The sequence below is a fragment of the Columba livia genome, chromosome 2, assembly GCF_036013475.1.
Source record: "Columba livia isolate bColLiv1 breed racing homer chromosome 2, bColLiv1.pat.W.v2, whole genome shotgun sequence".
Classification (NCBI taxonomy): domain Eukaryota; kingdom Metazoa; phylum Chordata; class Aves; order Columbiformes; family Columbidae; genus Columba; species Columba livia.
In genome coordinates, this window is record NC_088603.1 from 148,060,059 (window position 1) to 148,082,122 (window position 22,064).

Genomic DNA, 22,064 nt, shown 5'->3' on the forward strand with positions numbered 1-22,064 from the left:
GCGAGAAAGTCTGATTTTGAGGCACGAATTGTAATTTTCCTGCATCGTTCCTCTGGCTTCTTGAGGTTTCAGCGTGTCAGTCTTCTTAGACTTTCAAAACACTTCTCAACAGCGGTAACTGCCCATTCCTTGTATCCCTGTGCTGGCTCCCAACCCACGCGGTGTAAAACCAAGCTGCTCTTCTCTAGCTCCTGGAGACCGGAATAGCCTGGTTTCCCGACGGCTTCACTGGCCTGCCAGCCACTCTCGGCTTATTTTGTTGCAATCCAAAAAACACACCCTTCTTCAAGCATTGACACATCTCCTGAGTGTGAACGCCCTTCCCGAAAACATGGGTCTATGTTCATCTTCCCTAAGTCCAGCCAGGAGGGGCTCCTGCAACACTTCTGGTATTTAAGCACCTTGGTCTTGGCGTTTCTGTCTCTCTGCTTCAAAGAACACAAGGACCTGATCCGTCTCTTACACTTACCATTTCACTTATTTTGAGTGCCATAGGCCAAGCTGAAGCACAATAACACACCATAGATACTATCAATCAACAGAAATCTCATTTTATGTGCTGCCAAAGTTCTGAACATCCTTGTTGTTGCCACAAAGTTTATTTATTTATTTAAAAGTGGACGAAGACTTTCCTTCTTAGATAAAGGAAAAAAAGAGAAAAATATTCTCCAGAAAGTTCTGTCTTCACCATTATTGAACCACGCCCTGTCCTCTTCATGTAAGAAATATTGCCAAAGCCACAATCTTTCATCATGTGGTTCCTTTTAAATAACCTCCTAGGTACTAAAGGTCAGGATGATTTAAAAAAAATAACGTGGTAGTATGAAAGAACTTTTTTTAAATGCAAAAAGACAAACAGAGGAATCCTACGCAAACTTGCCATAAATACAAGGGATGAGGATGATGATGAGTGGAATAAACTACGTTAACATTGCGTTCACCTGCTTCACTTTGTCTCAAGTTTTGTTAAGTTCAAAACTCTAATATAAAAATAGAATTACTCAATTCATTGCAATTCTGAGTGCATTGTTATAGTCCTTTCACATAGATTTGTCCTTTGAGTCTGCTGAGAATAGTCACACAATTACTGCAGCCTTAGCTTTGTAGATATTTTTGTCCATCCTCACTACTGAGCTTATTGCCGATATTGGTTCTACCATCTAATTAAGGTGAAGGAAAAAAAAATGTAAAACTCTCTCTTTTTTCCCATTGTTTCTGTCCAATTGTTTTTCTTCTCCACATTATTTCAACAAATAAATCTTTTGGAGCGTAGATATTTCCTATATTTGACATTTGTCCAAAATTGAATGGCTTCTGATAGTCCGCAGAAATTGCTGGTTCTTTTTTCTATAAATATTTGCTTATTTCTGCGACACAGTTTTCAACTACTTTAAGGCTGAAAATTCGGGCACTTTGAAGGTGACTCACAAATAGACCTGGTACCTCTGCCTTGGAGGTGGCAACGTTGACCCGTAGCACGATGGGCATGATGGATGTCTGAGGGTGACAAAGGGCTTGATTTAACTGAAATAATCACCACAGCCTGTTGAAGCCCCAGTACAAGTTGTATTCATGGCAAATGGGGTGAGTATGTGCAAATGTGTGTGTGTGTATGTGGTTGATCACAGACATATGCACATTCCTAACCAATTCTTTGAGCCTTCGTTACCCAGCTCTCTGAACTCTTTAAATGCTGTATAATACCAGGCTTTATTTTAAAACATTCAGTCTATAGCAGACTGTATTATTGATGGTAATTTTACTATGAGAGCATCTATGAGTCACAGTCAGGGACCAGAAATCTATTGTGCTTGGTGATGTGCGTAGCGTAAAGAAAGATGATTAAAGAGCTTAATATCTGGTTTCTTCTTTAATTTCCCTCCTACTCCAAAACACTGTGTATTTTCTGGGACCCAAGAGACTGCCTTGATAGAGGAAAAGCACATATAAAAAAAAAATCTAAGAAACGAGATTGTAGATTTTGAAATCACAAGGTTCTGCTTTAAACCCGTTATTTTTTTGATAACTGAGGGTTGTTTCCGCTCTTTGACAGCATGGCTGGGCAGACGACAGCTGAAGAACTTGCCTTAAAGCCCATCTCACTGCTTCCCTCAAAGGTTCCTGAACCTGCATGTCTTTTTTCTCAGTGAAGGAGGAGCCAACACAGCAGGACAAGCCCTGGCCCTGCCGGGTCCGCAGCCGGGCTGGGAGGGGGCAGGCACTGGTACCCCGGCAGGCCAGGGTACCCTGAGCACAGCATCCCTCTTCGTGTCACCCCCAAGACCCAGCTCTGGCTGGCTGGCCCCAGCCCTCCTGCCCCCCTTCCTTCCCCTCCCTGGGACACGGGGACTCCTCATCCACCGCACAACTCCCCTTTCCTCCTGCAACCTTTCCTGAAAAACAAACTACCACCCCCAAACCAACATTTTTTCCAAGCAACCCTCCCACTTTCTGTTTGCCTCACCCTCTCCCTCATTATCTCGGGTCTTGCTTTTGTTTGTCTTGGCTATTTTGGGCTGGAGGCTCTTTGGGGAAGGCAATAAGGTTTAAGTGTCGCCTGCTCAGGATGTGAAGTGTTCGATTCCTTCCAGCTGAGTGAAGCTGAATTGATAAATGAGGCCTAAACTGGCTGTGAAGTGTCTACCTGAGCGTGGGCACCTGGTTAGCTGAATCAGCTTTAAAAGGTATAATTCATTGAGCAGGTGTAACTTTATGTTTGGGGAGGGGGGCAGGGAAAAAAGAAAAGTAAAGTAATCCTATTTTAAAAGGCACAGGTATTAGTTTAAGGCTAAAGTTTCACAGAAAATCCAGCCAAGGCTATACTCCACTGAAGTGTAGCATATTAATATGGTAGCTATAGCATAAACTATACTCTGTGGCTCTGAGCACCTTCTTCAGTACTGTCATTCATGAAGGGCCACAAACATTCACAGTACTGTTTACAATGAGACTTAGACATAATCAGTTGGAATATGGAAGTATAAATGTATAAATTAAACCCAGTATCAAGTCCTAAGAAGCAGCTGTGCTTTTCCCCAGCCAATAGCTCTGTTAAAGTGATTCCAATGATACATTTTTAAACTGCATTGCTACTTGACACTATAACTATGCTACCAATTGCTAAATTGTTGTATTATATAGAGCTAATGCAGAAAGGATTAGGATGGAACTGTTCATAAGAGGTGTGTGTGGGATTCTTCTTCGCTTCGCTGGCAGTGAGATGATTATTCTCATTTTAATACTTAAAACACCCCAAACCTCCACACCTGGCAGAGTCATGGAAACATCTGGTCTCTATTTTGCAAATTTGAGACTCTGTTGTTATCATCTTTTAAGCCTTTTAATTATATGTAAAAACAGTTTCTGTTATAAAAGTACGTAAATGATTTCAAATGAATGAACATAAAACTAGGATTTTCGTGCATGTGTTCAGCACCATTTCTCAGCTACACTGATAAATGAGATGCTAATATATAGGACATGAAATATAAAAGGGAGTTTATTCCTTTTGATACAAAAAGTGGTGTGAAAATTCAGTGAAAACAAAACCCAAGTGTTTTAAAGCCATATGTCCTATTTGTACCCTCTGTAAGGAGAGCACTTCTGATGAGCACCTATCATATCTACCAGGAATCTCTTTCTCACTCTTTGCTTAAGATACTCTCATCTGCAATAGAAGAAAATTTGTCATACAAGCTAAATGCTGATGGCTTTTCCTTCCTCTACACAACGGAAAATAATGTGTTGAATACTCACACTCTGTTTGCATGGTTTAAAGAACAAAACAAGAGTCCAGCCTCTCTCTGCAGCCACCAAAGCTTTTGGCTTGCACTGTGAATGATCACTGGTCCTTAAAATTGTGTGAGCTTTTGATAACAATACACACACTCCCTGTTCCCGTATTCAGGCCCATCTCTTTGCAGGTGCCTCCTTTCGTAGCTGAAGGCAATGGTAAATATTTTATTTTATTTTATGTGACCTCTGCATGCTGCCTTATCTCTCCTCCATGAAATTACAAGCTGTGGTCAGGCCAAAGATTGTGAACTCTCCAAGAATGACGCTGGGCCAGGAGCAATGCTGGGCCAAACGCATCTATGGAGCTGTAATTGGCTGTATCACATCTGCCTGCACCCTCTGAACTACAACCTTTAGTAGTTTTTACCTTCTTTTACACCTGTACAGTGACCATGAAAATCCAGTGCTGGTCAATGTGTACTTGGCTCACATATTAACTCCTAGACCAGACAGGGAGTAGCACAGAGCCAAACCCAAGATAAGCAGTGAAATCCACGTGGTCTGTCTTTGTTAGTAGTTCCTACTGCAGAGTCAAGAGGTAAACACCAGTCAAAAAGTAAACTGAAACATTTAATTGTTATATAAAATAAGACTATGAAATTTTATGTAAAAATCCAGCTTCTTAAATATGGTACATTCACTTCCTCACAGAATATTTAAATATTCAGGTCACTTATGCTATATTTTCACCATATTTGAATTAAAATCATTGGATAAATTAAAACATCCCTAGCAAAAGATACCACAACTTATACAAACAAAACTAAGCAATAATACTTCTTTTTTAAATACAAAATGTAAAGAAATTAATAAATCTCAGAGCATGCTACAATTTTTTTTGCCAGAAAAATATATGGGATCATTTTTATGTAACTAGAAAATATACAGTGTGGTTTTCATTTCTCTTTCTAAAATTCAGTCTCATACAATTTCCATTTAACTTAATAAATATGTACAACAGAAATGTTTATATCTCAAAAAATATAAATAGCAAATACTGTAGTAGAGCCTGGTCTGACATTCTTTTCTCACCTAGTGACTATAGTGGGGCTTTTCAACTCTGAATGTGCAAAAATGCAGAATCAGGCCCTTAGTGTTAACAACAGGTTAATAGCTTTTACAAAAGTGATTTTATTAAAGAAAAACTTCCAAAAACACTGCAAAAGACTTAGAGCTATTCCAGTCAGGCATTTCTATAAATAGCAAGACATAATGTAGGGAAACAATGTTCCAGTATAATTACTGCTGGCAGTAATTAGGGAAAAATAGTCAGTGGAGAATGAAAAATATCTTGAACTAGACACATCTTACTTTCACTGATTTACTTTGGTTCCTTACCATTTCTAAAAAGAGTTTCTGGTATAATCTATACATTGTAAATCTGTGAAGAAACTTAATCACCTTCTTCAGACTTTGGATGGTTGGTTTTGGAAAGTGGTATGTTTTCAAGTGCTTCAGTCCATACATTAAACCTTTAGTGGTGTCTTGGTCACCGTTCTTTATTCTCCACAGATTGAGAAGTTTCAGAACTTGCTCTGTAGGCTGACATAGTTTCATCGTGTGCTCGATGTCTTCTTTTCCCACTTTCTTGCCTGGTAAGTTTGCCATCAGTGTGTTGAGATGTTCAAAGGTGAGGTTTGGGTGGCCAATATGTTTTAAGACATTATTTTCACAAAGATCGATATCTATAGAGAGTGAAAAGGAAAGAGAGGTAAGTACAATGAATTACAACTTCATCATGGCCTGAAAAAAATCCTTCCAAATATCAACGTGAATATTCCTTCTCTTTTTTATGCTATTTCGAATAATTCAGCAATGCAGGATTGTTGGGTTTTTTTTAGACTCAGGAAAAACACTTAAGAATTTAATTAACTTTGCAAAGACAAACAGCCCCAAATTACAAACAAACTTAGCAGCAAGTATTTATTGCTATACACTCGTTTCATCTATCTTGTAACATGTTCTGTGTATGTGATAGGACTCCTAACATTTGGTTCCAGTGAAAGAAAAATTTGGTCTTCTTCTTCAGAAATGTCTAGGCAAGCTTTGCTAAAGCAGTCATTTTCAGTTTTGAAGTATTCTAGACATTTCACAGTCTGACATAAGCATACATATTAAAAAGGAGAGGGAGAAAAAAACATTTTGCAGCATTTTTCAAATCTACTCTGAGTGGTCAAAAGGTCATTCAGATGTGGTGGTTGTTGATGGTGGCTTACATGAAAAGACTTGGCCTGACTCTTTATAAAAACCTCGGTGTTAACATTGCAGCACTATTTCACCTTTGACACCTGTCTTGCCAGATTCAGCACAAACAAAGCAGTGAGGTGGCATGACAAATAGGTATCAGAAAGGAAAAAGAAGGGAAAGTCTGTCTGTGTATTCCTCACTCCCATACGTCCCCATTCTGTGCATAGATGTCCTAGTCTGAGCTGTCAGTCTCCATTTTATAGAGAACAAATCGCGCCCTCCGTGCCAGGGATCCAGCTCCCCCCATCCTCAACATCCACTTCTCAGATGTAACAACAGGAAACTTCTTCCCAACTTGACAAATTGGCTGGGATAGAGTTAATTTTCTTCATAGTAGCTATTATGGGGCTGTGTTTTTGGTTTGTGCTGGAAACAGTGCTGATAACACAGGGATGACTGAGCTATTGCTGAGCAGCGCTTACACACAGTCAAGGCCTTTTCTGCTCCTCACCCCATCCCTCCAGTGAGGAGGCCGGGGGTGCACAAGAACTTGGAAGGGGACACAGCTGGGAGAGCTGGCCCCACCTGAGCAATGGGATATTCCATACCGTATGATCTCATGCTCAACATATATTTTAGGGGAAGAAGAAGGAAGTGAGGATGTTTGGAGTGACAGCATTTGTCTTCCCAAGTAACCATTACACGAGCTGGATTCCTGCTGTCCTGGAGATGGCTGAACACCTGCCTGCCCATGGGAAGTGGTGGATGAATTCTTTGTTTTGCTTTGCTTGTGTGCACGGCTTTTGCTTTACTTATTAAACTGTCCTTATCTCAACACATGAGCTTTCTCACTTTTAATCTTCCAGTTCTCTCTCCCATCCCACCAGGATGGAGTAAGTGAGCGGCTACGTGGGGCTTAGTTGCCAACTGGGTTTAAACCATGACAGTTGTGCAGTCTCCAAAGGGGATCTTGGCTGTGACACAACACAAGCTCCCAAGGGGGCTACAAGTCTGGGAAGAATTCGGTCCTGGGCTGATCAGGAGAAGCTGAGTTCTTTTCCTGCTTCCCTTCAACTTCACTGTGCTTACTGAATCAGTAAATCTCTGTCAAGCCCTGCTGGTCATCCTCAGAGCATAACACACCACCTCAAGGTATTTGATCCCAAGCAATTTTTAAAATGCCACTTAGAAGGTCGCTTTTAATATATGTTCTGTCAAAATAAGGTACCTTGAATAATCTTCTTGACCATATCTTGTTCTTTGTTTTGCTGCTTCCATAACTTCAAAAGCTGGAAGGTCTGCTCTTGAGAACCGTGCCTTTGTTTAATCCTTTCAATATTTTCTGTGCTAACTTTTGTCCCAGGCAAACTGTCCGCTAGCATGTTCAGCCAGTTAGGTGCGAGAAACGTGGGAACAGCAAACCTGAAGAAAGCCTCCTCGCACAGGGTGACATCTGAAATGAAAAAGAAGACGTCAGTTGTTCTGATCTCGTTATCCTGCTTGTCTCTGGAAAAAAAAAAAAAAAAAAAGAGCAAACAGCAAGGACGATAAGAAAAATGCTTTAAAAATAAACTAAAAGGTGGCCTTTATAATGCTCTTACTCTCTGAGCATAAGTTCCCTTTGGTCTGACCTACAATAATTACAACTCTACTATGGCCATCACCATGGCAGGCAAATGGCTAACAAGCTAGATATTTCTCTCATCAATGCTGATACATCCATTTTAACTATAATTAAAGGTATCTTTTCTGACCACTCTTTCTTAATATAACACATACCTATTTCGCATTTCTGAGGTGCCGTATCTGTATTTTCCTGACAGACGTTGTCACGAACTGCATTTCCTTTCAATGCTGTTTTGAAACCCAGTGCACTACAGTTTGTGTGCTTCAGACACGCTGCTTTGGACGATGTTTCATTTGAGAAAAATCCTTCTGGACATCTCTTACACACCGTGTCACTCTCAGGGGTACCTGGGGAAATAAGGAAACAATGCAGCCAGTTACATATAATATCCACTATGAAAAAAATATACAAGAACACAAAAAGGAAATGTTCCTCCCAAAACTGTCATTCTTCTGCTTGTCACATTTCTGGTCTACGAAGGAATCACATTTAGGAAAAACAAAAAGCAAAGCAAACCAAACCAACCAAACAAACAAAAAAACCCCAACCCCCCCCAAAATACCAACACACTTTAAATTTTAAAAATAAAAAAGATTCTTTAATAGAATTATGTTCCTGCTAGAGTAATAAATAGTGGCCTTACATACATTTGTTACCAGCTTTAAAATCAGTAATTACTGATTTAATCAGTAATTTACTGAAATAATATCTTTCGACTGGTAATTACTTGAGTCTATTCGGCCATTACATGATGTCTGACCTTCATCCTTCCACTGTACAAATATTCTGTGCAATAATTAAATGGCACAAGATACTGCTCTAAATTGTAATATCTGTCCAGAACCTTACTCAAAGGCTTTACTTTAGTTCTACCTAAAAATATAGCCAGACTAAATATCAACTAACAGCCCTCTGAAAAGTACTTTCCCTACTCAAATATTAAATTATACGGGAAAACAGAATTTCAGTAACATTTCTGAACTTCTTTTCTGGGCTTGAATAAAATATTATTTAAAGCAGAGAAAGTAGATCATTCAACATAGGAAAAATATTAAATATCCATACATATGTTTTGCTTGGTGTTTCACTTTTATAAGGCATAGTTTTACTTCAGAATAAAATAGATGATACAAAAATTGAATAACAATATATAGTTCTATCACATTGACAAAAAGGAAGAAAATTAATACATGAAATCTGGAAAAATGCGAACAGTCTAACCTCCAGTAGCAGGAAAATAACAGCACCAATAAATGTTATATGTTCACTCTTAATTTATCTTTACTCAGCCAACATTTGTCAAGTGCCTAAAGTCTAGCATCTAATATTCTGTTATTGCGCATGAACTTAAGCACATGCTTAAAATTCTTTGGAGATAATTGGAAACTATATTTGAACAAGAAAATGCCTCCATCTAGTGTATTTTGGAAGTATTTACATGTGGGTGCTTATTTTAATGCTAGCTTTTCAGTAATTTTATTTATTTTGGAAATTTCCTTACAGAAAAAGAGTATGAACCTCTAGTTTTCTATGGGATGTGAAACAAAGAATAATACTTGCATACACCTGACCTAACACTTCTTTTATCAGACAACAAGTGAAAACATAGGAGAAATTTTTAGTTGTTGTGCACCTGATAAATCAGGGACAGTGTGTATTGCCAAAGCCCCCAGGTGCTCTGCTTTCTGCAGCTGGCGTCTGCCCGCCTGTTTTCCTGCCCGGCGGGCACTGCCCGTGGCTCTGGGCTGGATCAACACTGGCCAACCCTGCACCTGCAGCAATTGGCTGTGCTGAGAAGTCTCAACTTTTAGCAGCTTTTCCTGCTACAGGCACGCTGCTGTTGTGTTCCGGAAAGGGAAAGAGAGTCCCTGCAAACGGTGCGTCGTTCTGCTCAGAGCTTCCTCTACAACCTTCGCAGCACAAGAGGGAAATAAAACCGATCATGTATCAGCCTTCTCAGGCTTGAGCCACTTCCCAGCTTTGCCAGCTGCATCTTTGCTGCTGTTCAGGGTACAAACCTCCGCAGCCCGGCCGCCCTTCTGCTGCTCCCTCCGGTTCACCCCAAATCCTCCCCTCTCCCCAGGCACAGGGAGATGGTGCTGCCTCCCCAGCACATTGTGGCCCAAAACTCTGCCACATACAGCGCCAACCACAGCAGAAAGGAACAAAACCTTACTCTGCGCTCACAGAAGGGGAAAACTGAAGTGATCTGCCCAATGCAATCACGAGCAACCAGCATGTTTTAAGCTTCAAATGAGACACTGGACCACACCATCTCCCTGTGTGGCAGAACTCCCTGTGTTTTTCTACACTGAGGTCTTATTTCACCTGAATTTACATCGTTAAAATGTTCAAGCCTATCATATGGCAGAAACCAGGAACACAGTGTGGGCCATGCTTATTAAATTCTTGGTCGATGCCTCCTGTCAAAAATGACTATTGACACAGGGGGACGCAATTATTTTTATAATGTTTTCATTCCTTTTTTGAGGTCTGCTTTGGTTTAGCTGGTTCATCCTGATGGTCTTTTGGAAACCAACTCTCCAATAAATCACATGATTTGGCAGTTTATCTTCTTCCAAAGTTTGTTTCATTTGAAACTGGGGGATTCAAATTTATCTGCCACAGTTTTACTGTGCTTGCAGAGATGGAGCAGGCTGGTTACTCAGACAATTTATACTTTTTTGTTTGTCTTCCAGATGGTCTTTCTGAGAACTTTGTTTCTGTACCCATTTGACTTACTGCTGAAGTGCAGTGGAACCTCATTAACCCACGCCCCTGGGCATAAGGATTTAGGTTAACGAAGATTCATAATATGGAAATGTGGTAGCTGCCAGTGGAAATGTTTAACAGTGGCAAGAGCACCAGGATAATACTTAGTTAACCAGTTACTCGGGGACTAGTGAGCAGGTACAGCAAGGACATTTCTCCTTATGTCAAAGTTGTTCTCCAATGAGATGTCCACAGCACTGCTAGGTGAACACCTGCCCTGGGTGAACCTGCTTTATCAGGTGTGTTGGGCTACATGGTCTCCAGAGGTCCCTTCCAACCCCAGCCATTCTGTGATTCTGTGACTCTGTGAAGACAAGACAGGACTCCCAACCTGTCACTCAGCACAGCTCTAAAGTGCACAGGCCAGCCCCAATGATTCTCACTGTATATACGTAACTCCTAGGGAATTAATTCTGTAGTCTGTGTCCAAAATTCTTTGATTTTCTGTATTCCCTTCCTCAGTGCTCTTCCCCAGGCAGTTTCCAACCTCTGGTGCAGTGACAGCTTACAATTCTTTCAGACTGTATTAAATACTGGAGCTGAACTGGGCCATGACATTTGCCAAATGATAAATTATGTATTTTGTTTTGAGAGGAGAACTTATTATTGTTTTAACAATTTATGTTGTCTTAAATGAAGAATACACTCCACTGAAAAATGCAGCTTTGCGCTGTATCCCCACCAGACTTCCAGCACAATGCCAGCCTGCTTGACAAAGAAATGTTTGCTTGTTTGATAATAGTAACAGGTTCCCTAAGAGTTCCACTTAGGATGCTGATAATTAATTATTACCACATATTGCTGTGATGCTAGAGCTATATTAATATTGTTATAATTATACACTTGGTGTCAAACATGTAGTGCTCCTGGTGTTTGTCAAGACATACGGTTGCTTGAAACAGCAGATTTCAAAATGAAAAACATTATTATTTATCACACACACAAATACTACATTCCAGATAATGTTCCTTTAAAAGAGGCAATCCATCATGTTTCTCATTAGAGTGCAATTTGCTACATTTGCTACTGCCATTAAGTTATATATTACTGTAGGAGCAGGGTATTCCACTGAGAAATGTTCCCTTGGCTACAGTCCAAATGATGCAGACTAGAACAGGTTCAATTGCCTTTACAATTTACTGTCCTGTAATTTCATCTGGACGAGCCTCTTTCCTAATCTTGTAACTGCCACGAGTCGTTGACGTGCCGTAGAGCTCTAATTAAGTCTGTGTGTATTGAAAAGCGCCACGTACCTGGCTGTGCAACGCCAAATCCGGGAGGACACTCCGTGTGCTTCAAACAAAACTCGAGCTCCAGGTATCTGCCCTCGATGCACTCGCAGATGCGGTTCTGCGTGCTGGTGCACTCCTGCTTCACGTACTGCAGCTCTTTGCAGACGGAGCTACAGTACTGGCACTCCTCGTTGCTGTTCCACTCCTCGGCGTAGTACTGGTCTGGACACGGGGCACAGCGCGTGGGGCTGCTGGCCGTGCAGTGCTGCTGTACATAGCTCCCAGGAGGGCACTGGTCACACAGGAGCTGACGAGATGTCCCTGGGTCGTAATGGGGATACTTGGGGGGAGAGTCATCCTGGATGGTCCACTTAACAGAAATGTCCAAGAGCTAGCAACAGGAAAATAAAACACCGCTCACTTTAGTTCTGGGGAGCACCATGGTCACAAGGAAACCTAAATTTTAATGAGTTTATGAGTCTATTCATGTTGCTATCTTCAAAAAAATATTTGCATTAGAAATTTATAAAATATTAGCCAGCTTCTGGACTCTCCCATGTCTGTCTTAGAATAGGAAAATTTTAGGATCTTATCCAGCAGATCTTCCCAATGGAAGTACTTCCTTGATCTTCCAGAGATATAGATCCTACTCTCATCCCATTTACACCCTTTTTAATATCACTGGGCAATGACCTTCTACTGCCGGGCACCAGACAGCCTGATCTATTCATTTTGTTGGCAACAGGCTGATGCACAGTGAGGTAGGGATCATGCACTCCTGTGTTTTTAGCATCAAGTACTCCAGGTGCAAAGGAAATGATATCTGAGCACACAAACCTGATCAGTGTACTGCACCTTTACCACAGATACCTTTAAAGTTGATGTCTTACATTATTTCTTTCTATCAGTAACGACTGGATAGAACAATATAGGTTACTTTTCAGTGCTTAGCATTTAATCTTGCACTGAAGAGCAGCTGCTCTGGGGATAAAATATGGCAGCTACATCAAGTATGAAGATGCCGCTTCAGGCAAAGAATGCTGCAGTTCATGAAGGGTACGTCAAGGACTTCAACACATGAGCTGGAAGAGCTCAGGTTAATGCTTTCACTTCCCACCTCAAACTATCAGCTCACGGCTGCCGTCAGGACCTGGTTCAGTTGCGGCACACGTCATGACCACTGCACTCCTGCAGCATTCGGCTTTGCTGGTGCAATTTGGGATCTAGCAAAGTGAGATGACCCTGCCCTTCCGTAAAGACAACCTCCGCAACACATCATTTTGGTCTTGTAACTGAAAATTTGGTTCTGTGATTCCATGAGCCTATAAAAAAATAACTCTTGGGTTTATTCCCTACAAACCACCCGGAGCACCATGGGGTCTGCCAGCAGCTCCCTCTCCACACAGAGAACCCGGCTCTATCCAAGCACTGGTCACCAGCGTGTGAATTCTCTTCTAGAACTTGTATATTTTATGAAACTGTCTCTGAATGAAGATTTTTTATTTCTACATATCCATTCAAAACAGAAATCCAGCTGACTTGTCTTTGTTGCTATTCTAATCCCAGTCAGCTAATACGAAGCTGTCAATTCAACTGCAAGAACATATTTTCTTTTTTTCCAATGCAAATGTCCCCAAAGTGTAAGTGGAATTAACTCTTTTTATTCATTCAGACCCTGTATTTCCTAAAGAGGCTTCACCTAAGGGCCCCACTTCTGCCACAGCACAGCACTTCTTAAGTGATAGTCTTATTAAGGTTGGAAAGGACAATTTAATCGTTCACCTGCATTAACACGAGTCACAGCATTTGCACTAAATAATATTAAGTGCTTAAATGAGGAACTCTTGCTGCTTAAGAAAATATTTTTATTGCCATCTCCTACTGCCTGTCTGTGAATCCACTTTTTATAGAACTGTATAGAACAGCCTGAAGAACGAAATGCAGGTAGTATGGGTATTTCCCATAGCTTCTTCTAGTTACCCTTTACTAAATCCTGTAACTTCTCCAATCTTTGATTTCTACTGGTGGAGATCCCACTTTTTCTTGTGGTCTCAATGCACAATCTCTTCCACTGTGAGAAAATCTACAGCTATTACTCTAGTAAGAAGGAAGTCCTGGAATCTCATTAATTATTGATGTGAACAGTCAGGTTTTCTTCTATGGTTTTTATCCAGTAGTAGATAATACAGCATCCGAGACTTCAAGACTTGCACGGACACACGCGTTTCCTTTGCAGTACGTAACAGACTGCAACACGCAGCACAGATAGTACAAAGACAAGCAGTAACCCACATTTCATGCAGACGTCTCCAGAAAACCAAGACAGTACCCATCCCAGATGAAAACCTGACACTGTGAAAATGACTAGGGACGACAACAAGACATGTGGACAGCACGTCCTCGTGCAGAAATGCCAGTTATCCTTCTCTGCAATGCACGGCTCACAACAAACCCCAAGCTGCCACTGCAGCAGAAGCTGCTCCTCTAGGTCATGCCTCTGCCATATTTTCAGGTGTGAACAGTTAGATGGACCATTTCATGGCTGCTCAACTCCCCTCTGCAACACGCAGGAGTAAGAACAAGATTTTGCTGTTTTCCTTGCTTGATAATTTACATTGGAAATCATAGATGAGGCAACTGAGAGGTTTTGCTGCAGATCAGGATTTAAAATAATTCAAATTCAGCAGCCAGGGTATGATCGTATGGAGCTTTGTAGGGAAAAACAGAAGCACTTGCTTCCTGAAGAACCTACAGCTATGTGAAGCAAACCAATAAAAAATGAAAACAATTCAACTCAATGTGAGATGAATTGATTTAAAAAATTGAGCAAACAATACTTCACAATATGTGCCTGAGATGATGCAAAGTTTTGCCTTTGGAAGTATCAATAACTATAAATTATTAATGGCAACCAGAATACTATTAATCTAAATGAGCATAACCAATAACCATAATAATAGGATTAATAAATCAGTATCACTGAAAGGATGATCAGTCTTTGCATTTGATTTTTTCTTTGTGTTTTTGAAAGAAAAGCACATCACACCTGTCTTCCCTTCCTTCCCAGAAACACACATTGTGTAGCTGCCATTATCCATCCATCAGTGGCTGAGCCATATGTGTGCAGGATCTAACTCTTAGTTGGTAAACAATTATGAGAAAAGACTATTCATTCAAACTAAACCTGTAAATGCAAGCAATAGCTTGGTATTTTACGAGAACATTTTATACACCATTTTCAACAGAGAGCTGGATGACCATAACTATTATTGTTTGACTACTGTGATCCTAATAGTACAGGAGATGTGCGATTAATTGCCACAGGACATGGTAAATAGTAGAGTTCAAAGTTCAAAATGCAACTGGATGTAATAGTGGAGGAAAATTCTAATAAGGGGCTATTAGACATATAAATCCCTTTCTGATCAGGAAATTCCTAAGCACAAATTGCTTGAGTCTGGGGGAGCATTTTGGAAAGATGTCACTATTTTATTAGCTTTTTCTTCAATCTCGTCTGTGCTTCAGTTAACAACCCCAGTCATAGACAGCATATGGGGCTTTTAAAGGCTTTTTTTCTGGATTATTTTTTTCTTAGACCCAGTACAGCCATTAGTATGTTGTTAAGTACATTTCTAGACTCCAATTCCCAAACCCACGCTTCTTCATAAGACTACTGCAGGTCCCTTAATAATACTTAGATAACAAATCAGCAAGATTGCCTTCTATGCAGACTGAAAACACCTAGCACACATAAGTGTTCTGAGTATTAATATGCAACCCAGAAATCAGAAGTTATGTTTGAACCTCCATCAAGTGCCAAAGTAGAAGCAATCTATTTTTCAGGAGTTTTGCAAAAATGCAAGAAGAATGGTGGAATGTAATTAACCATGATTTTTACTAGTTTTACTGCAGCAACTTGACACAAACAGACTGAAAAGACTCTTCTCATCCCCGAGCTCACAGAATAAGCTGGAGAGGAATATCACTAAACTGTCCTTTCTACTGGCCTAAGACACACTGAATTTCTGCTTACATTAGCAAGTTGGGTCACCTGTTACTGCAGATTCGTAGAGCAGAACAGATGGTGCTGAGCACCTGACATCCACATTATGCATGATTTGGGGGGTTATTCTGGACTAACTTCAGTCTACTCTCAGGGACTGAGCATGCGTTAGTGGTTACAGCGTATCTGGTGCATCTCTGGAGCTCGTGTCTACTTTCATCAATCCAGTTTACTTTTGCAAACCCACTTTGTGTACTGCAAGTCTGCTCTGATGTGCAAAATAAAATACTGTAAATAAGGATGATAAGGAGAGGCACTTCAAAAGCCTGTTCCTGAATCAAATTAAAATGCTAATTCAATGCATTTTGTGTGATTTCTGACATTTCTCCTCCTAAGCCATGCTATGACCAACTTGTTAGCAAATTCTCAGTCACATAAAACCTTTGACTGACCTGTATGCCCATACTTAAAGATGGGCAATGAACTAAACATCTTCATCTCTGCTGTAAGAAAAAGCACTATCTGAGCACATGAAAATGCTACAATCAGAACTTATTAGTTCTGAACATCGGTCTTCCTCAAAGCTTCACAGAAAGCAGGATTTCTCCCTAATCCTGCTGGCACTGGCCTCTTTTGCACTTGCTGGAGAAGAAGGCATGTTCCAGTTTGAAAGGAGGAAGAAACGAGAAGCCTGGCTTCAGTTTACTGGAATCAGAAGTAGAGGCCACGAACATGTTCACCCTTTAACCCTTAAGAAACCAAAGCTGGAATCTCTAAATACTACACTTGGTCAAGTTATGGATTTGTCATTCAGAAGATCACATAAAATTCTGTTCATCCTTGTTTAGGGAAGGTTATTTCAACCTGGAAGAGGTACTGAGAAAGGTCAGAAAGATACAGAGAGCCTCATCTTGAAGTTGTTCAATACCTTGGCAATTCAAAACAGTACCTAGAGATTAAGCAAAAATAGACAGTGAACACACAGAGGGAGAAGAACTTTCTCTGTTAAAGTATAACGCTGGCAAATGAAAAGGTGATTCTCTCTTCAGAGGAAGTTTGGGAACAGCCTTGTACTGAGAAGCAGGTGCAGAAACCCAAGTAGTTTAAACATAGCTCGCAATGCATTTCTGAAAGCAAATACACCCTTTGGTTTCCTGGAAGAGCTGGGGAACAGAATGAAATTATCTAGGCAGGTCCTTTCAGTTTGAAACACCAAGGAATCCTTGATATCTCAACACCAATGTAAGACAATGCTACTCAGTTATGTTGTTCATCTCAACAAATTAACTTACTCTGATTCAGAGTGCGCTCAGTTGCAAAGGGTTTTCTTAGGGGCAATGGAATACAAAGCTGAATTAAAAAAAAAAAAAAAAATCAATCCCAAATGTTTTAGAGTGGTGTTTTTTTCTTTGTTTGTTTTTCTCTATGAATATGAAATGCTATCAGTAACAAAATAATTACTAAAACAAAACATAACAAAAGTTAGTATCATTAGCTACATCTATCAACCCATTGGGTGAAATTTGCCTCCAGTGTCATGGGCTCAGTTCTGAAAGGACTGAAAAGCTCAGTCCTTGTCTATCTCCCTGGGCCAAATCCTGGGTACCCCTCAGGATGACCATCTCCATGCAAGGACTTGGGATGAACCATAAGTACTGAAATATAAGTCTCATGTAAGTCAATGCAAATACTGAGAACTCATTCAAAATGAGTTACCTAGGGTTAAAAAGCAATTCTTTGATTGTGTCACTCAACACATTAGGCCTAAAGCTGTATTTTTCTATACCATCTTTATGTCAGCATACACAAAATGTCAATGCTAACATAAAACTCCCGTGCAGTCCATTTATTTGAGCCCTTAGAAGATGCTTTTCAAAGAGAAATAATGTGATTGTAAAATTTCTTTTCAGATCCTGGGCATGAAAAAACTACACGCCCTTTCCTTTCATCTTTAAATGTAAGGCAAAGAGCCACTTGCTTTTTCTTGTTGAATTAAAATGAACTGGAAGACAAAGCACATAAAGGAAAAATCCTTCAAGCATCATCCCCTGAAATCACTGCTTTGTGAGAGAAAAGAAAGTGGCTTTTCAGCATATGAAAATATTATTATATAGTTTGGCTTTGTGGTTTTGGGTTGTAGACCAAAGGAGAATGTTTAATTCTCTGAGAAAGATAAATCTGTTTCTGTTTCACATTCCACAACTATTCTGAAGCATATTTTCCTGTGTGATAAATAATCGTTCAAAGCATCTGTCAGATTGCTCCTAGTGTTTGCATTGGGTTCAAAGTAAAACCTCATAACTCTCCTACTTTTGCTTTCTACACCAAGTGTTTGGACAAAGCTAAGGCAGGAGGCCTTAGGCAGAATGCCTCACTGAAATAATGCACAGACCTCAGAGAAACCTCAGTGGCAAAATATAGCACTGGATGATGTTAAAGGGGTCCTCCTAATGAGTAGCTTATCAGATCAAAACAGTATCTCTAGATCCAGTACATGATGGTGTCATGCTGGGCCAGATCCATGGCTGCTTATCGCAAACAACCGGTGCTAAATATTTGTCATGTGGAGAGATACTCAGATCTCATTCTCCTCACCTTGCTGTTCTGGAGGCCCCATGCAATCCCCAAATTTAAGCTCTTTGGGCTGACAGCCATGCAGCACGGTTCACCCCATGGGCACAGCCCGGATGAAGGATGTTTTGGCGGACCCCAGCTGAGCATCAGGTACATGACAGAAGCTGAAACAGAGCCATTTTTGCTGGTTTGAGGTTAGCTTATAAAGCTGTTCCACCATTCTGCCAATGGCTTCAGTGCAATCCACCCACTTGGGGCATAACAGGACCTAATTTTGTACGGAAGAGTGGAGACTGCTCTTTTATATCATGAATATAACTAGTGAGTTCCCCAAGCCACCTGTATTCATAACTGAGGACATCAACCACCATCTCCATTTCTCTGACAGTAAAGCAATATGTGGACAATTCAAACCTTTTAGAGACTTTGTGAGGTACAATTAGGTGCCACTCACAAAGCAGTTCAGGATTCACAAAGCAATTTAGAGGTCTAAAATATTGTTTCATTTTCAGTGTTAGGAAAATTACATTCCGTTGAAGAGCAGTTTTGCATCTTATCAAAGTGCTAAATTGAAAGTCCTCATTTATATGAGTTATATTGGTCTGGAAGCTTGTGGAGGAAGAAAACAGAAAAGCCTAACCAGCTGCTCACCAAAAGATGTGTCTTGTCCACAGCTCATGCTTTGGAGCATTATTCACCAGAGTGCCAGCAAGGTTTAGAGATAACCCAAACTTGGGATGTTACCACCATGACTACAGTCTGCCTTTGCACTGAACAGAATTACCAACAACTGACCATCTACCTAGAGAAACAGCATGTCCAGTATTATGAGCAAACAGGTGTTTTTCTCCAGGAAGACCATCAGAGTAGTAAATCTACTAGCATAGAAGTTAAATACAGAAGGAACAAAATTAAAGTTTCTGTGAGATTTGAACAGTGGGTGTTATTTAAATTGTGACAATCTTTTAAAAATTCTTCTGGTAACCTTGGTGTTTTATTTTTAACCAACACACATGCAGACAGACAGAAAGAAAGTCAGACAGAAAGATAACTCCTACCCTCGCGGGCTGCAAAGCCACTGCTGCCTACACACACCAAACACAACAGGCAGGCCAGAAAAAGCACATCACGTGTGTCCAGAGAGCCAAAAATACAGAGGGGTCAAGTTTAAGGGTCAAGACAGTTACGTGACAAGTAACAAGATCCAGCTCTGGGGAATTTCTTTTAATTCAGCCTGATTTCATAATGTTTGTAAGCAGTTTGAGTGTTCCAGCGAACGACGCGTACATGTATCCACCACCACAGCAGGTCCCCTTTCTGAAACCCTAGCAGAGAGTCCGAGGTTGAAAGTACATCATGTCCAAAAAATCTTTTTTAGATATGGTGTCTCCAAATTAGGTTTAAGGTATCCAGCCAAATATACAACATTGAACTGCTATTGCGCCTCTTACAAGTGTCCTTATAAAACAGGTACTGAAAGTACTTTTCTGAGCTCTAGCTCATCTGGCAGTACTTAAACTTCACAGTAACTCTAAACAAATTGCTTTTAAATAATAATTAAAAAAACAGCTGAATGATGAAGCTCTCTGGTATGTACTCCTGTCACGATGAATTTCAGCTCTGAGACTCATCTGCCAGAGGATTATGCCGAACTCCACCAAAAGCTATTACTTTATGGGAGAACACGAATAGGCACATTACATTTAATCAAAATCAAAATACTGATGTGATTATTTTATGACAGTCACAGATAAGAAACCAAGCCGATAACATGCCAATGCTAAAATTTCCAGATTAATTTCCCATGTTTTCATATAGACAAAGAAGGCACAACATCATACACGAGGTGAAAAAGTTGTCCTGTGTTTCTTTGCTGACCACGAGCCTGACAACTTTTTGCTTCCTTTGCACCTTTAATTACTTTGGGTTTGTTACTCAAAAAGCTCTTTCAGAAAGTTGTACAGAGAGTAACAAACATGCATTACTCATCGGATCCTGGAAATCTCGTCGCATTTATAAAGAGCTTTCAAAATAAGTGGATCTCAGTTCTAACGCTCTGCTGCAACATTAATGCCACTGTACTCACCAAAACAACCCAGGAGCAATTTTCTGTGCAGGCATGCATAACAGCCTGCTCTGAATATTATTTTTGATGTTTTCTTTGAATGTTTTCTTATCCAAAAGATGAATATCCTCCAAATAGATGTTACACAATATCTGTCTGTATGCAGGTTTTAATTAATATGACATCATATAAAATTCCATACAGCTAAATGGATTAAATGACATTTTGAAAGATTTACTGCAGTGCTGACATTTCTAAATTTGCATTTGGAAGTATCTTGCTAAATCACCAAGTAAACAGAAACTCATTAAAGCAGGGGCTTATACCAGATTTAATAACACGACTTTTTCTGTAATAGCTACTGACACAGCTTCTAATTCATCACTTTTTTGCACAGGAAGCTGAATTTTCTAAGCCAAACAAGCACCACATGCTTGAGCTTTTTGGTTTTTTTCTTCCTGGATTTCACAGCAGTTTTCCCAGTTTTATCTGAGATACTGACCAGTGCCACTGCAGCAGAGATTAGAGACAGGCAGGGATGGAGCTTTTTCAAATTCAAAGCAAACACCCCAGCCTATAGTTTCTAAATTCATTTCTAGACACTGTGTTCTGTGTCATTCCGGTAGGATGAAGCCTTACAAAAGGAGAGAGTCAGACAGGAAAAAACTCAAAAACAAAGCAAACTATGCCACTACCTTAAAAACGGGATGAAAATCCCTGCTGCCTCCCTGGAGCTGGATGTGTCCATCGCACTCCAAAACTCACCAGGAAAGCCCGGCGTGAAGAAACAAAAAAGGTTCACCAAGAAAACTGAGAGAAAACAAAAAAATGCCCCAAACAAACAAACCTAAAGAAAACCAAAACAAAAAAAACCCAGAAGAAAAGTCGTATGTCCTTACAGCCTGATCTCTGAAGCCGTAATGCATCTTAAAGCCCATCTACCTCTCCGAAGGGACTTACCACAAGCGTGCAGCACAGGAACTTGTTCATTGTGGTCGGTGGAAGAAACCTCAGCGAGCTGGAAATCAGGCAGAGCGCGGCTCCCGCTCCGGGCTCCCGGCAGCCGGCTGACATCCCCCAACATTAAAGAGACGATATATATATAGTCCCGGTGTAACAGGAAGCTTTGGCTCAGCTTTGATCACTCATTCCCTGCCATGACCAAACTTTTCTCTCTTGCTCGCTGTCTCTCCCCCCCTCTTTATTTATTTATTTTTATTTTTTTTTTGAGGAACCTGTAAAACTTGATGACTTAATGGAACCCTTTGAGCGTTGTAACCACAGACTGGAAAATGCAGGAGGGAGTGTCAGGGGCTGGCCAGGGGAGGGTTTAATTGGGCTCTGGCTGTCTGGCTGTCTATCACCACCTCTCCCCTGAGCAGCTGCCTTGGAGGGGACACCGACACTCTGTGGATGACAACGGGTCCCTGGGCGCCCCCCGGCTCTTGGGAGGCACGTTCAAAAGCTGCTGCTGGAGGCTGAGCCCTGGGCCCTGTGGCAGCGCACCCGCGGCTGCCATTTCCCAGGGAGGAAGAGGGCTCCTCTCCGTTCTGCTCCGCAGGGGCTTCCAGGATCAGGGATAGCTGAGAAGCAAAGGCCAGGGAGGGGGAGGCTGAGGGGAAGGAGGATCCCCACCGTTCTCCCGTCCCTGCTGGGGCAGGAATGCAAGGAACGGCCATTGCCTGTGCCAGGGCAGGCCTGAGTGACATGGCGGGGGTCCAGCTGCCTGGGCCACCCACCGCCAGCCCCAGCCCCAAGGGCCTTTGTGAGGAGGAGAGAGAGACCTGTGGAAATTATGCGGGGCTTTTC

General features: G+C 41.0%; 1 protein-coding gene across 1 annotated transcript; it reads right to left on the reverse strand.

Annotated features, from left to right (window-relative positions):
* Positions 1 to 4,352: 4,352 nt before the first annotated feature.
* TNFRSF11B (TNF receptor superfamily member 11b) lies at positions 4,353 to 21,854 on the reverse strand. Its single transcript, XM_005507267.4, has 5 exons — positions 21,216 to 21,854; positions 11,635 to 12,004; positions 7,762 to 7,956; positions 7,211 to 7,435; positions 4,353 to 5,480 (listed from the first exon to the last, which is right to left on the reverse strand). Exons 1-5 carry the CDS (start codon positions 21,327 to 21,329, stop codon positions 5,092 to 5,094), a joined length of 1,293 nt encoding a protein of 430 aa, XP_005507324.2. The 5' UTR covers positions 21,330 to 21,854; the 3' UTR covers positions 4,353 to 5,091.
* Between the last annotated feature and the right edge of the window lie 210 nt (positions 21,855 to 22,064).